The sequence below is a fragment of the Cynocephalus volans genome, chromosome 5, assembly GCF_027409185.1.
Source record: "Cynocephalus volans isolate mCynVol1 chromosome 5, mCynVol1.pri, whole genome shotgun sequence".
NCBI lineage: Eukaryota > Metazoa > Chordata > Mammalia > Dermoptera > Cynocephalidae > Cynocephalus > Cynocephalus volans.
In genome coordinates this window covers 14,534,079-14,550,616 of record NC_084464.1, presented here as the reverse complement: position 1 = coordinate 14,550,616, position 16,538 = coordinate 14,534,079, and the positions used below count along the sequence as shown (strand labels likewise).

Here is a 16,538-nt window from a genome sequence, read left to right as displayed (position 1 = left end):
AGCAAAAAAAAAGTTAGAAAAAGATATACAAGATAAAACATGTATTTGTTTACATAAAGAGAAAAACATGCAAAATGGATACATATATACACAGGTGTAATGGATTGAATTATGTTCCCCCCAAAACTCACTGAAGCTTGAATGGTGTCCCCCAAGTTTTATGTATTAGAAACCTGAAGGTGGGAAATCCTATTATGGTAAATGAAAGGTGGAGCCCTGAAGAGGTGATTAGATTGTAGGACCATGCCACAGTGAATGGATTAAAAATGATGGTCAAAAGAAAAATCACGATTTGTAATAATAATAATATGCTTATAATAATAATAAATAAATAAATAAAATGGTGGTCAGGGGTGTGGCTCTGAGGGCTTTAAAAGAAGAGAGAAGACAGTCTGTCTCTCTCTCTCTGCTCTCTGATTCCACCATCTTGCAGTATGAGACCCCTGGGTCACTGTCACCACCACCAGATGGACTTTGGACTTCCCATCCTCAGAAACTGTAAGCAATACATTCGGTTTTCTTTATAAATCACCCAGTTCCAGGTATTTTGTTATAAGCAACAGAACTGGACTAATACAGCTTGATATAAAGAAATACATGGTAAAGGTAAACACCAAATTCAAGATCATGGTTACCACTGGGGTAGGGATGGGTGAAGAGTGCAATTAGATGGGAAACACAGGGGGCTTCAACTATATTTATGTTTTATTTCTTAACCTGGGTGGTAGGTACATGGGTAGTTGTTATATTTTTACTCTGTTTCATGTAAAATAACTAAAATAATTTTTTTTTTCACATAGCAGCACAGGCCTTGCCTAAGTGGAGATAATAAATAAGGTCTAACTAGACTGCCCACCCCCGTTCTTGAAGGCTGGGAGCGGGTGCAGCAGTGTGCCTCCCATCTACCTGCATCTCCTTTCCTGGGCAGGCTGCCCACATGCACTGGAGGATATGGTGCAGATGTAGACCCACAGAAGTGGTGATGAGACTCGCCCACCATCTCCAAGATGTAGGCCCCAAGGGCAGAGACGAGTTAGGCAGAGGAAGAGCACCCCCGTCTGGTCATGTCCAAAGCCACACGTTTGACAGTAGTAGAGGAGGAAATCCGCTTGGAAAGCTGCTCCTCCTCGCAGTGTGGACAGCAGTCACTGAGCAACAGAGAAGCCAGAAGGCTGCTGGTGTTAGATGAGGTTCACTCGGTCCAGATGGGACTGCTCAGTCATGAAGTCCTCCAGAAAAAGATTTCCTGGGTTGGGTCTCCTCCATAGTCCTCTCTGTATTCTAGATTTGTGGACATAGTTCCGAGTTAATGGCATACTAACTTGCTCCAATATATTATGAGGCACTTAAACTCAAATCACTAAAAAAATGAGGTGAACACATTTTGTATTAGTTTTCTGTTGCTGCTGTAACAGATTACACAAACTTTGTGGCTTAAAATAATACAAATTTATTATCTCATCATTCTGTAGGTTAGACATCTGGCATGGGTCTCACAGAATTAAAGTCAAAGTATCAGCTAGGCTGCATTCCTTTCTGGAGGTTTCAGAGGAGACTTTTCCAGCTTCTAAAGGCTGCCCACGTTTCTTGCTTTAGGTCTCCTTCCTTCATCCTCAAAGCCAGCAAATGTTGTAGCTCTGAATATTCTTCAGTAGTCATATCTCTAACATGGCTGGGAAAGGTTCTCTGCTTTTAAGAACTCAAGTGATTAGACTGGAAAACCTTGATAATCCAGTATCTATCTCTACATCTCAAGATCCTCTATTTAATCACATGTGCAAAGTCACTTTTGCCATAATTGCCTAGATTCCTTTATTTAGGGATGCAAAGTCCTTTTTGCCATGCTCTGGGGACTAGGTGTAGACATCTTTGGGGGACCATTATCCTGCCTACCACACCTGAGAGGATCACTGAGGCTCCCTATGACTTGAGGTGCAAGTGGCCTGGCCATACAGCCAGAGTATTTAGCTCTATCTAGGTCATAATTCAAAATGTTCTAAGAGGCTTTTACTCGCATTAACACTTTACTCATATAGGGTTGTCTTACACTCTGCTAATATCAACTTACAGAGAAAGTATGTCAAGTTAGAAGTAACATTCACCATCATGGTGGACCAGTCAGTCATCATTATGATCAGCCTTGCAAATTGTGATATATAAAGACTGGCTGATTGATTAATTTCTCAATTATTTACACAAAGGTTTTGAGATTGTAAACATTAAATATAAAATAAAAACAAAACATTAAACCAGAATGGATATAGCATGTGAAAAACAACATGCAGATATGTAGACACTTAAGACATATACTACAGTGCCATATATTTGGTAATAACCTTCCTGGGTAGCTAAAACGAAATGGAAATCTGGTAAGTTACATGGTTTTCACTATTCATGTGATGAAAACATACCTGAGATCTCAAAGGAAGTTCTCATGCAATTGGCACTAAGTGAAACAACTCTCTCTCTGCAGCAAATAAAAAAGATGTTTCCTAGGATTGCTGAGGGCCTAACACGAAAGCACTATTCAGTAAAAGCAATTCTTTGAGGACCGAGATTGTATGTTCCAAGCAGCAGCTTTCTGAGAATAAACATGATCCAAGCTGTGGCTCCTTATTAAGCAGTGAAATGAATTCATGACTGACATAAAAAATAAAATGGAACAAAATAAAATTTAAAAATCCAGTGTTTCAGCTGTGTGTGTGCATATACGCATTCGATCAAGATGTAAAATGTGTTTTTCTTTTTACTGAGGAACTACTAGGGGAACAAAAGGACTGGACAGATATTCCTTCAGAGATACACGAGCTCTTCTTAAATAAGCTCTTGCTAATCGTTGGTCAGCAAATATGATTGATGTGATACTTTTCAACAGTCTGTCATGCAAATATTGTTTCCTGCACTTGCTTTAGAATAGGACTTAGGGAAATCAGAACCAGGAAGGTGAGGAATAGGGTCAGAATACCAGAAGGACTACTGTAAAATGCCCGGGATGCTTGAGAAAACAAGGAAACAGATGGTGAGGTTGACATCTTCCTATGGAAACTGAGGAACTAAGATTCCATCTGGCCGGATAGCCCTTCCACTTGTGTGACCCAAGTTCCGGTGACCCTAGACTCTTTCTCAGGAGGTCGGTCAGCAGCAGAGAGACCCACAAACTATAAAGTGTTCTCAAGGTAACACTATGCCAAATTCAGGAATGGTGAGTATCTTTCATAGTTTGGGTGGACTGTGAAATACTGGAATTTGATTTTTTTCTTTTGACTCTCTTAGAAAATTTTTCCTACGGCAGTAATTTTTTACTTTGCATAATATTTGTTCTTTTCTTATTCTTGTGACTATGGGAGATGAATGTGAAAATGAAAAGAATATGCTATCTTCTAAGTATAATATTTTCTTTACAATTTAACAAACTGCTAATTTTAAGGGCTACCAAAATAATAAATTAGATAAATGCATTATGTAATCTATGGATTGCCATACTGAGGTGGTGTGTTTTAGGACACCATTTTTGTTTTTAAAATTTAACTATTCTATAATACTGTTTAAAGGATACTTTACTTTTATAAAAAGCTTCCTAAATTACTAAAGATGGGACCTAGGAGGAACTTACTACAAGCCCAACTTGAACCCTGAACATCAGTACCATTACATAGATTCTTGCCTTTTTCCCTCTGACCAAACCCCTAACTTTGGTGAAACTTATCAAGGTCTTCTAGAATCAGGAAACATCTTGCCCTTGACAGTGAAACACCCAGGATGCTACAGCCAGTCAGAAGGCAAAGCTGGAGTGAAGGCCCCTGTCTCAGGATGGAGGAGGTCAGGTGAATGGAGCAGGTGGCAGGGTCATATTGGAAAAGAAGAACCAATGGCAAGGGATCAGAAGGCCCACAAGAGAAGCACGTGACAATGTCCCCGGTGAGGGTGAGCCGTCAAACTGAACTCCAGCAGACCAAGGCCTGTCAGCCCAGAGTTCCTTAGAGAGTAGGAGTGAGCCTTCTGGAGCACATCCTGCACTTCAGAAAAACAAAAACAAAACGCTTTCTATTTTGGACAATGTCGCACATACAAAAGTAGAGGGGATAACGTAATGAACCTCCATGTACACATCACTTAACTTCAACAATTATCAACATTTTTCCATTATTGTTTTGTATCTCTCCAACCCCACCCTACACACTGCCACCTTTTCGTTTTCCAGGAGTATTTTAAAGCAAACTTTGTCATATTAATTCACTCATAAATACTCTTCAATATGTATCTCTAACAGATAATGACTTTGAAAAACACAATGATACCACTGTCAGATCTATTAAAATTAACGATACTTTCTCAATATTATCTAATACGCAGACTGAGTTCAATTTTCTACTTTTACCTCACAAGTATCTTTTTACGGTTGCTTTGCTGGGTTTCACACACTGCATTTGGAGGATTTGTCCTTTAAGCCTCTAGTCTCTTTCAGCCTGTAACAGTTATTTTCCTCTTCTCCCTCCCTTTTCTCATGACAATTTTTTATTTATTAGAATTCCCCACATTCTGAATTTGTTGTCACAGTGTCATTGATACGATTCTTTACCCACTGTACTTCCTGTCCACTTGTAGTTTGGTGCAGAGGCTAGTTTTCGGGTTCAGTCACGTCACAGATGGTGTTGTGTGCTCCTCTCCATCACATCAGGAGGCACAGGTCTGCCTGTCTCACCTTTAGCAGGGTCGTGATTGATCAGTGACTTCAGGTATTTGTCAGTCTGACCTATTCATTAAATTTCCCTATCAGTCTTGAACCTAAAGGTGTTAGCAGCCATTATGATAATTTTTTAGATTCCTTATTTTATACAGGGATGCAAAATATAATTTTCCAGATGTATCTTTTCTTCTGCTTTTAACAGCTAACATTCTTCAATGAAGAACTCTCCCTTGTCAATTATTTAGTTTCTCTGAGACATGGTTTGTACAGCAAAGACCGCTGTGCATTTTGAAGGCAATTTGGCATGTCTGACACTCTGCCATTGGCATCGTTGTTCTCTTCAGCTTCCCATTGCTGGGAAGATTAAGGTTCACTCTCATTGTCTTTGTATCTCCAGGGCCTGTAGCATAGAAGTTGCTAATGAATGACAGAATGTACTGAACACTCTCCTCTTGTCTCTCTATGCCCAAACCTTACTGGTCCAACTGCCACTCTTAGCAAAGTCTTCCATGATTCTCCCACTTGGAAGTCATCTCTTCTCTTCTGAACTCCAGTCATTTGACAAACACCTACTCTGTTAGGTGCCAGTCACTGTATCTCTTTTCTAAAACCTTTCTCTTTACTCCTTGTAAACAGTTATTTATGAATTTTATCTTTTTTTCTAGATTCCTTAGAGGCAGGGCTTATGTTTGATTTAGCTTTCTATCTCCACAGTGACTAGCATTCCTTAAGCTTCTGTGGGAAGTCAATATTACTTACTAAATGAAAAAAAATTAATGAATTAGAAAAGAAGAAACCTTTGAACCGTCGCTTCATTGGGCTTTCTCTTTTCTCCTACAGATGAATTGGTGTGGAATAAATTTAATACAGAATGCTGCTTTTTAATATTTGACAAATATGATAGACTTCTCTAATTAACTGCTATTAAAAATCAATTATGTTAATAGTATTTTTCATTCTGATGAGACCCAACTGAATTGTTCAATTGCTCTGTAACTATCTACATATGAAGGTTATATTTTAATTTTGTTCTAACACATATTTCCTGTTTTATCTGACTTTATCTTTACATGCCATCTAAAGTAAACTGTGAGTGCTATTTCCCAAAGCACCCCTTAATTATGGTTGCTGTGCATAGCTATTATGGTGGCACATGTAACAATATAAATGTGCTTCATCCATTATGAAAAATAGCCCATATCTTTTTATTTCTGCATTTTGAAAGAAATAAATCTTATTAGTCTAAACAGAAACCAGGTGGGACAATATTTAAAAATTTAAAACCTAAAAATGCAAACATAAATTGTGTACTTTTGTGCGTGAATAATACTGGCAATCAGTGTGTAACCATTTTAATGAGCAAATTTTTTGAAGGTTTATAATTTCTTAAAACTTGTAAGTAAAATGGTGTGTGTACAAAAACGATATCAAGGTAACAAAAGGTCTTTCTTACCAAGAAATCAAGCTCCTCATTTAGATTGTGGTACTTATCCAGTTTGGCTGCCAATATGATAGGTACATCTCTGACATTCTTGGCTTCATTCGAATCAAAGTCTCTTACCTGAGATTAAATATATTTGTGCTCATTTTCAATACTTTCACACTCCTTGGAACATCTGACAATAAATAATTAGTCTAAAAATCATCACTGGCTGGAAGCATAGAATTATAGAACTTAGATCTAGAAGGACTTCAACAAATTTACCAAAAGAATATAAATATCTGAAATCGATTTTTGTACGGTTAAGACAGTTCATAATAAATGTTAAACTCACCTCAATAATATGATCTTGAAATGCTTTTTCATTAGCAATTAACTCTCTAAGGGTTGTGATTTTGTCTTTATGTTTCAGTAGCTAAGAAAAAAACATTTTATATTTCAGAGGAGAGGGAAAAACAACATTCTGTAACATTTATAATAAAATCAAACCACACACAGACCAATCTCTGGTCTCCAAAAGATAAACTGTTCTTATAGCTCTTGTAAGGAAAAAAGTTCACACAGTAGGCCTAAGACTGTAAGGCTTAGAAAGACCTGCTGGAAAAGCTGCCCCTTTACTGGCAATCTGGGACTTGGATTGCAGCATGGCTTCCACTATTCCCTGATATGAACAGCTCACTATGCCCAACCGATATGTCTAAAGCAGGTGGTTTAAGCTGAGCACTTACTCTCCCCTTCTTTGGGTCTGGAATTTTGTTATGTGCCAGGCAGACAGTACCTATGTGAACAGCTCCCAATAAAAACCGTGGGCACTGAGTCTCTAAAGAGCTTCCCTGGTAGATAACATTTCACACCTGTGATCGCAACTCATTGCTGGGGGTATGAAGCACATCCGTGTGACTCCACGAAGTCTCTTGTAAGCTTGAGTCTTGTTTCCTCTGTACTATGCCCCATGTTCCTTTCCCTTCCTTAGCTGATTTTACATTGTATACTTTTGCTGTAATAAATCATAGCTGTAAGACTGTGGGCTGAGTCCTGTGACTCCTTCAGCAAATCATCAAATCTTGGGTTGGTCTTGGGGTCTCCAAGGAGCTTATTGTAACATTCAATTGTTATTATAGTCGGGCTATTAAAATTCTTCTTTAAAGAGAAAAATAGCCAACTTGTCTGCATGCAATTTATAATCATTTCTTTTCTGCTCATTTGTTCCTTACATATAATAATAATAACATCTTAATATTCAATATTCAGACTTTTCCAAATATCAGTGAGGAAAAGTGTGCTGCACAAAATATTTTTTATGAAAAAATTCCAATGTTTAAAATAAATAGAGGGGCTGGCTAGTTAGCTAAGTTGGTTAGAGTGTGGTGCTGATAACACCAAGGTCAAGGGTTTGATCCCTGTACCAGCCAGCCACCAAAAAAAAGAAAAACAAAAATAAAAAATAAAATAAGGTAAAAAACTTTAATGAGTCTCCATGTAACTAACATTGAGTTTCAACAATTAACAGCTAATGGCCAATCTCATATTTATTCCCCAACCACTCCCCTCCTCCCTCCATCCCTTCACTGAATCAAATTGCAGATATCATACCATTTCATCTGGTAGTATTTCAGTAATTATACAAAAATTAATCAAAAGAACATAAATATCTGAAATTGTATTTTTGTAACATCCTCAGACGGACTTATTTTTGGAGACCTCTCTGCAGAAGTGCAGACCAGTAGTTTGTCCGCATGACTTGGTTCTTTCCAATGCAGGTTAGTTAAAAACAGAGAGTCCCCAGAATACATGCAACATACTTTCTGCCCATGTCAGTGCAGAGTAGTAGGACAGAACTGAATCTGGCATGATCCAAGATTCCAGACTTGAAGTTTTTATTCCTTTAGTGAGACAAAATTGTCATTTCTGTATTCCTCTGAGATTAAAATGGGCACAATTTAACATTCTATTGTTACCTTCCCTATTTAATTTAGTCTCTTAATTTTATCCCTCAATCTCTTCTCCACATCAGGAAAAGAGTAACTGAAACTCCAGGAACCTTGCCCTTACCCTTCTCCCACTTGAGAAACGATTTGTTTTCAATGTTTCCATTATTCTAAGTGATGAAGTTTGGAATCACTATAGGAATGTCAAAACAAACTATTCCACAGGAATCAGTAGTGCCATGTAAAGCAAAAAAAAAATCCCAAATTTTTTGTAGATGACTGAGATTTTCCAGTACAGACTTAAGTTATAAAACAAGTCAAATGTCGAACATTATATTTCCTTAACGAGAGGTGTAGTAAAGTTATCTGGTCCCCCAAAATACTTCTTAAAATAATCCACATTTTTAAGATTTACTTCTATATTATTACCCTTTTTTTAAACTTTTTTTTTCACTAAATATGATACAATTTTTAGAATGAAGAATATAGTACCTCTTCATCTAGATTTTTCTTTTTAAGGTAGAAACTCTTCAAGTTTTGCAGCAATATATCACTAACTTTTTCACTCTCTCTGAAATGCTCAGCACCGGGAATGGTGATGTCCTAAGGGTGACAATTTGAGAAAGTAGATTTAAAAGCTTTCAGTAGATCTAAAAGGAGGAAGCAAAAAACGTAAATGAAACAAATCTCCCTTCCAAAATAAGTGACCAAACCAAGGGAGATAAAGTCGTGTTGAACTGCATTCTTCAACTACTCCTCACAAGAGTTAGTATGGAAAGGCTTCATACTGATTTAAACTTGTACATAAGTTGTTACTGGGACAGATCAGTATAACTGCTGCGAAGTTAACCTTCATCTATAACTATGCATACTTACACACTCATGTGTACATCCCCACCTTAGCCTAGTCAGATTACGAATCCAAATTTTAGACAAATTGCTATACCTGACACCAGAACAATCAGACATCCTGAACAATTCTGAAACTCTAGATATTTCAAGTGTACCCAGAATGAAGGTACTTGAACCAATGTAACCTCCTACTCAGTGCCTGGGTTTGTATCTGAGATCTGTCACTTAACCATATGTGATACTTTGGACAAGAAACTCAACTATTCTAAGCAAGCCTTAGTTTCTTTTTCTGTGTTTTTTTTTTTTTTTTAAGCCTAATAATATAAAGAATGGGATAAGGATTGAATGAAATAATTCGTAAAAGCCAGGATCAACAAACTTAAATGCCTGCAAGGACAGGCCATCAAGTCAGTAAATACTTGTTGACTGCCTATAATGAGCTGAACCCTGTATTAGGTACTGGGCATACAACATGCCAAATCTCTGATCTTAAAGGCTCTTATTTCCAGTAGGGGTGGGTAATACAGAATAAGCAAGCACATAATATTTGTTTGGGATGGGATGTGATCTACTAAGAAGAGGGCTGATGACATACTCTATCATTGAAAGGTCTGGAAGAGAAGCAGCAGCCAGCAAATAAGACAGTATGAACAGCAGCCACCAATGAGACAGAAGAAACCCAAAGAAATACAGTGAGAAAGCAAATGTATGAAGGGGCAAAGTGAGGTGAAAAGTTTGCAACAAAGAAGAATCTGTACCACATTCAAATTCAAATCTTTAAAAATAAAACTTTAGGTGGACATAGTCTGTGAGCTACCACTTTGTGATCTGTGCATAAAATGCTTAGCTCAGTCTCTAGCATTAAATAAATGCTAATGTTCAATAAATTTCAGCTAAAACAAAACAGAAATAGGGTTTGTCTTGGATCAGTAACATGGCAAACCTATGCCCCCAAATTTCAGCTCAGATGAATACTCTAATGATAAAAGAAATGTATATCAATAGAAGGGAAGAGAAAATAAATTAGAGAACCTATCAAGCACATGCCCTTCAATATATTCTCTCATTAAATGTAGTGCTTGTGGTATCCCAAGCAGCAGCAAGTATCATTTCCCTCATTTAGGATGAGAAAACTAAGGCTGAGAAAGGTTATTTGGCCAAGTCACATATCCAGGAAGTGGCAAAGCCAGTATTTGAACCCTCTGACACTACCTTCATTTTTCATTCTACTAATACACACAGCTTCCCCCACCCCTGCACCCACAAGCTGTTTTTTAGATTAGGTAAACAGCTCATTAATGTGAACAATCACTAATTACTAGGAGCATACTGACCCAGAGTACAAGACTATTGCTCTGAAATGGAGAAGTACTAAATGAAGGCGTTCACTTGATGTCTTTTTTATCTTATATGAGTATGTTATATTTTATCTTATTTTAGACTTGTGGGAATTCAGTGTTGAAGAAAGATAAACAAAAAGAAGCAGCAGGAGGAAGGAAGGTCTGATTGGTTGGTTTGGGGGTGTGTATTTTGCCTTCCATTTTTTTTTCATAACAATTCTGTCACCTTTTATTGCCTTTCGTGGTTTAGTCCAACTCCAATATTTCTTCACTTCCTACTAAAAACTGAATTCTTTTTGTATTACCTGGCATGTAAGAAGTCCTACCATCAGAGCCAGAAGACTGTGAATTTTGGAGGTCAGCTGGGAAGCTCTTGTCACATCTAAGGAATTCAGGCTCCCTTCCTCACAAGGTGAGTGACTCAGGAACAGGTTAGAATGTATCATCTTTGTACCCTACACGCACACAATTCAGACTCGTCATAATAAAGACATAGAACCTGGAATACTTTTTAAGTAAAATGCTGAATAAAATACCACTCCTTAAAACCCAGAGCAGTAGCTCTCAAACTTTTTACCTTGGGACCCCTTTATATGCTTAAAAATTATTGAGGACCCCAAAAACCTTTTGTTTATGTGAGTTATAGCTACCAATATTTATTGTTTTAGAAATTTAATTTAATTTTTAATTTTTAATTTAGAATTATTTACTAATTCATTTCACTAATAATAAGCCCATTATGTATAAACATAACAATTTTTTAGTGAAAAATTACCACATCTTCTAAAATAAAAAAATTAGCGAAAGGAGTGGCACTGTTATACATTTTTTGCAAATATTTTTAATGCTGGCTTAATAAAAGACAGCTGGATTCTCATATTCGCTTCACACATTCCATCAGCCGCAAGAGCAATTATATCACATGTCACATGGCTTCTGGAAAACTCTTGTGAAAAAACTGGAATGAAAAAGGCAATAATGTCTTCATATAACTATGAAAATAATTTTGACTTTGCAGATGTTCCCAGACCATACTTCAATAAAGCAGATCTAGAGTTAATGAAAAGCAAAACTGAAAGTAGAGTAAGTATACATTTGGGGTTATTAAAGAAATTAACCAGAAAAGATAAAACAAGGAACTTTACTGTTTTTTAAAAGAAAGCTAAAAAAAAAAAATTACATACCATGCTAAACTTCTATATAGTTAAACTAATTCATTTAGAGCTTACCAATTCAAAAACTTATCATGATTTGTTTAGAAACTATACTTAAGGTTATCTTGGCTTAGGCCAGTGGTTCTCAAAGTATGATCCTTGGACCAGCAGCAAGGTCAATAAGACCTACGATCTTGCTAGAAGTGCATGTTCTCAAGCCCCATCACAGACCCACTGAATCAGAAGCTCCAGGGTGCAGCTTAGTAACCTGCAGTCTTTACAAGTCCTCCAGGTGATTCTGATGCATGTCCAAGTTTGAGAACCACTGATTTAGATCTTTCAAAGATCTTAGAAAGATCTTAGAATTTTTTTAAACATGAGAGAACAATATTTTCCCAAGAACCCTTAAAAGTAATAGAATTAGTTACTTGCAAACAATACTTACACTGATTACATGATTCATAAAGAAGGTCCACTAAGGACACCTTTAAGGCAACATATCAGCTCAGCTTGAGTTATTACAACAAAAATAAAAAATAAACATACCTTTTTCTAGTTCAGATTAGCCTTTTTCTAAGGAGTCACAGTTAATAAGATTTTACTATACATACTTTAAGGCAGACCTACAAAACTGAAAGAGAATAGGTATGCTCCAGCTTTGAAAAGTACCACTTCATGGATGTGCTTCCAGGTTCTTGGCTGCCAAAAAAAGCCTTTTGAGCTGCTGATAATAAAAAATAACAGCCTCTCCAAACATATTGATACAAGGTTCTAATACAGTTTTTAAATGCTTTATAATTTTACAAAATTAATACATGATGTAATATAGATTTATTTTACCTTGTAAATCAAATATACAATTGTATTATTACTTTTACTCCTGAATAGGATTGAGATCCACACTTAGAAAATCCTTTCTCAAAAGTAACTTCTGGGAGATGCTTCAGATGATTGGTCATGGGTACCCACAAAACTGCCAGGTTAATTGTCACCTCTATCAAAATAATCACAAGAAGTCAGGAATGGCTGTTCATTTAGATGGGTACCCATGAACCAAAAGAAACTTATCCAAACTGGTGGTGCATTTTCCTTTATATCCCAATTTCTTTTTTTGTTAATAATTGTTTCTGAAAACAAATATATGTAAGTGCCATGTGTAAATATGCATCGCCAGACTACTAGAAACTCTTGAAATTCTGTATTAGAGATTCAGAATCTGCAGCAATACCTTAGTAGCATCTGGTTCCATGACTTCTTCTAATTGCTCCTGTAACTGAGCTATCTGAAATTTAGGGACATAATTTTGCTCTTTACTCTTTGCAATCTGCTGCTGAAGTGCTGCATTTTCATTTTTTACTGTATTGATCTGCTGCTGAAGTTCTGTATTCTTTGCTCCTTCACTTTCACATGTGAACTGCAAATTCTTAACTTGAACAACCAATTTATCAAGTTTAGATTTCAATTTCTGTCTTTCTTCCAGGTTTTCTGTTTCACGTTTCCGGAATTCCTCCTGCAAAGACAAGAACTCTTGTTCTCGGAACTCTTTTTTCCTTTTCAACAAGTCCAAAGCAGAAGTGGTGGCCTTTTCCAATTTTCCTTTGAGATGCTGCAGCCTCTTAACCTCATCTTCTTTCTTGCTTAAGACTTTGTCCATCTCTATGCACTGACTTACGAATTTATTTTTTTGTTGCATTTCAGTCATGTACCTTTCCTGTAAACAAATATAACTGGCCTTGATCTTTTTAAGTTCAAGCTGTAAGGTTTCCTTCTCTTTTCCAGATTCCTGAAGATGTTCTTCGGTGTTAGCTAAAATCTCTTGCAAATTCTGCAATGTCTTATTAGCGTGATTTTTCTCTAGGATTATTCTGTATTTGTCTTCAATTAACTCTTCAGCATTCTCCTTTAGCTTATTTATGATGTCAAGGAACACGTGCTGTTTGGTAATCTTCGTCTGAAGTTCTTTAACTTTCTTTTTTAAATGCAGGTTACTATACTGGAGGTCTTGGATCTGCGTTTGCTGCTCTCTGTTAGTACATTTTAATTTCCATAAGACTTCATTTAAACACATGTCCTCTTCCAGAGGTTGTAAGCTCTCAAAACTTTGCTCCATTTCAGGTGCCCTGCAATTCTCCAGAGATGTCCCACTACTCCAGAAGGTGCCTGCAGGAGACCAAGTTGAGGCAATCCATGGACTCTCTGTGCCATCTGCTGTGATTTCCTTTTGGTGACTGACTGGCATCTCTGGAATCTCCCCAGAGTTCTGTACTTCTTTTGAAGAAACTGCAGTCTGTAAATTACAGTAAATAAGTGTGAAAGAGGGGCCGAGCCCGTGGCGCACTTGGTAGAGTGCGGCGCTGGGAGCGCTGCGACGCTCCCGCCGCGGGTTCGGATCCTATATAGGACGGGCCGGTGCACTCACTGGCTGAGTGCCGGTCACGAAAAGGACAAAAAAAAAAAAGTGTGAAAGAGTAGAGAGATCATGTGCTTTGGAGTCAGAGCTGGCCTTGAATTCTAGATCCCTAGTTAGATTTTCTCAGCTATAAAAGATCAATAATAATATCTACTTCCAATAATAATGCCTACTTAACAAAAATTAATATCTAAGTATTAATTGTTAAATGTATGTAGAGCACCTAACAGCACAGAATACAAGCAGTAGGTATACAACAGAGATATGTATCACATTTACTTTGACAAAAGAAAAATTAAGCATTAATACTCTTACCATTTTCTATGTTGCAAACTTTTCTGAACACATATAATGGAGGAAAATGAAGGAGAACACCTGTTAAAGATGGAGGCACTCTTGCTCTCCAGGATTTAGACTGTCAGCAGAAATGCAAAAAGACTGGGTCAGCAAAAATTCTCAAAGCTTAACCACAAATCACAGACTTCCTCTTCAGTTACCTAGGAGATGGGGATGTCTGGGAGGGGTTTACAGCTGGCTAAAACATATATAACATGCTTTTACCCAATAAAGTTGCTTATTGCATGCACTAAGTCCCAGAACTTTGTGTCTGGTTTCTGGTTGCTCACCTCCCTAAGCAGCAGCCCCTAGGCTCAAGACATGCCCTCAGCAACTCACCTCTCTGCACTCTCTTGTCAGGGCTGCGTGCAGCCCTGCTCCCTGGGGGACTCCTGGCAGAGGCTATGTGTAGTCTTGCCTCCTGAGACCCCCAGGACCAAGAGAAATGTGCAGATTTGGTGCCCAAACAGGGACTTGAAGGTTGACCCAAGGACCAGACGGAAGTCTGCAGGACAGCAGACATGTGAGTCTGTGCGGCTAGGTCCGGGTAGCAGTAGCCTAAAAGCAGGATGGGGACGGTTGCGTCAGCAAGGCTTGTTACTTTGGTCATACAAGGCATTAAGCGTTGCCAATCAGTAGAGAAACCGAAGGAAACAGGGAAGACAACACACTGGGCACCTGAGGATACCTATAGGGCATTTTGGCAGGCACATGTTTATTGCCCAACGTTTCCTGAAACTGGGACACTAGATGTCAGGGAACTTAGGGAAGGGATAAATGCCCTTCAGAAAGCAAAAAAAGAGCACCCAGAGTTGTCTGTAGCTGTGCAAGCCCTGCAGGTATTTCTGTACAGGGAAATGTTGGGAGTGGCAGTAAGGACCATTGAGGAACTAAAAAAGGTATATTTTGAGTTTCAAGATGCTGGCCAGATCTCTGGCTCAAGAAATATACAAGGAGAAGGTAAGCAGGTGTACCCAGTAGTCCAAGGTCTAGGAGGAACTATGTCTTCTCCTCTGCACCCTTGAGTTATGGCAGATTTCTTTGACATCATTAGTCATTGTGGATTACTGAGCTCAGAAACTATCACTTGAATGCAAGTTTTATGTATGCAGGATTTATGCCAGGTATAAGTAAAAGGCTTAATTGCTCAAGCACCTGGGAATGCTGAACAAAAATCAATTCTAAAAGAATTCTTAGCAAAATATAAAGATGAATGGGATCAACAAAACCCCATACAGCAAGATGTTTTTCCAAGTCAATTGACAGGGGACAAAATAGTAGGAGAATCCCCAAACAATAATTTACCAGATGCACAAGCAGGACCCCAATAGATCAACCTTCCAGGAGTGGGTTGTCAATGCAGGTAGGGAAGGAGTTAAATTAGTTCAGAAACCACTTGCAGTAACAAAAATTGTACGAATTCCTCGAGAGTCATATAAGGATTTTTTGCATAGGCTATTTGAAGCATTGGAAAAGGATTTTTTACCTTTAGAAGTTAGTAGATACTTACAGGATAAATTGGCTTTTGAAAATGCAAAGGAAGACTGTAAAAAGGTCATGGCTCACTTGCCTATGGATGCAGCAATTGCTGACAGGATACATTGCTGCAGATCCGTGTGTACAGTGGCCAACTAACAAACCATGATGGCAGAGGCTTTTGCAGCAGCTCTCTTTAAAGGAAAAGGGAACCAGTAAGAGCTTAGATGTTTTAATTGCAATAAACTAGGCCATATGAAAAAAGGATTGTAAGCAGCAAAGAAAGGCTACAGCTAATAAAGATGTTACATGTTTCAAATGTGGAAAAAAGGGACACATTGCCAGGTTATGCAGAACAAAAAACAGGAAAGTGGGCTCAGGACAGGGAGCCCAGGCATTGGTATCATAGCCTGTTCTGCCATCAGCACCAATGGAAGAAGAGAAAACCAAGTCACTTTCCCCAAAATTACCAGTTTGCAACAAAGACCAATAACAGTGATACAGTGTGCAGGGACAGAGATTAAGGTTTTATTAGATACAGGAGCAGATATTTCAATTTGGGCAAAGCCACCCCCAATAGGAAGAAACATTGGCCAGCAATTTGTAATGGGAATAGGGGGAAAGTCAAACAGGAATTAAATATGATCAAATTAAAATGACATGGAATAAAAACACAATTTTAGGTAAAGTAGTAGTGTGTCCCACACCTATAAATTTATTAGGGAGAGATAAGTTAAGCAAATTTGGAGTACACTTTGTGTGTACAATGTTAAATCAATAGTTAACACCAGTGAAATTTAAATTGTTGCCAGGATTTAGAGGACCACAGGTTAAGCAATGGCCATTATCTGAAGAAAAAAATAAAGCACTACAAGAAATTTGTGCTGAATTAGAACAGGAAAAAAAGATACAAA

General features: G+C 37.8%; 1 protein-coding gene across 1 annotated transcript in view; it reads right to left on the bottom strand.

The window, feature by feature from the left end:
- The window catches only part of CAGE1 (cancer antigen 1), a 62,631-nt gene that overhangs the window by 28,853 nt on the left and 17,240 nt on the right, over positions 1 to 16,538 (bottom strand). Inside the window, exons 5-9 of the mRNA XM_063098050.1 lie at positions 12,631 to 13,689; positions 10,554 to 10,703; positions 8,549 to 8,659; positions 6,463 to 6,543; positions 6,141 to 6,248 (exon numbers count right to left, since the gene is read on the bottom strand). Coding sequence (XP_062954120.1) covers positions 6,141 to 6,248; positions 6,463 to 6,543; positions 8,549 to 8,659; positions 10,554 to 10,703; positions 12,631 to 13,689 — 1,509 coding nt within the window. The remainder of the gene's footprint in view (positions 1 to 6,140; positions 6,249 to 6,462; positions 6,544 to 8,548; positions 8,660 to 10,553; positions 10,704 to 12,630; positions 13,690 to 16,538) is intronic.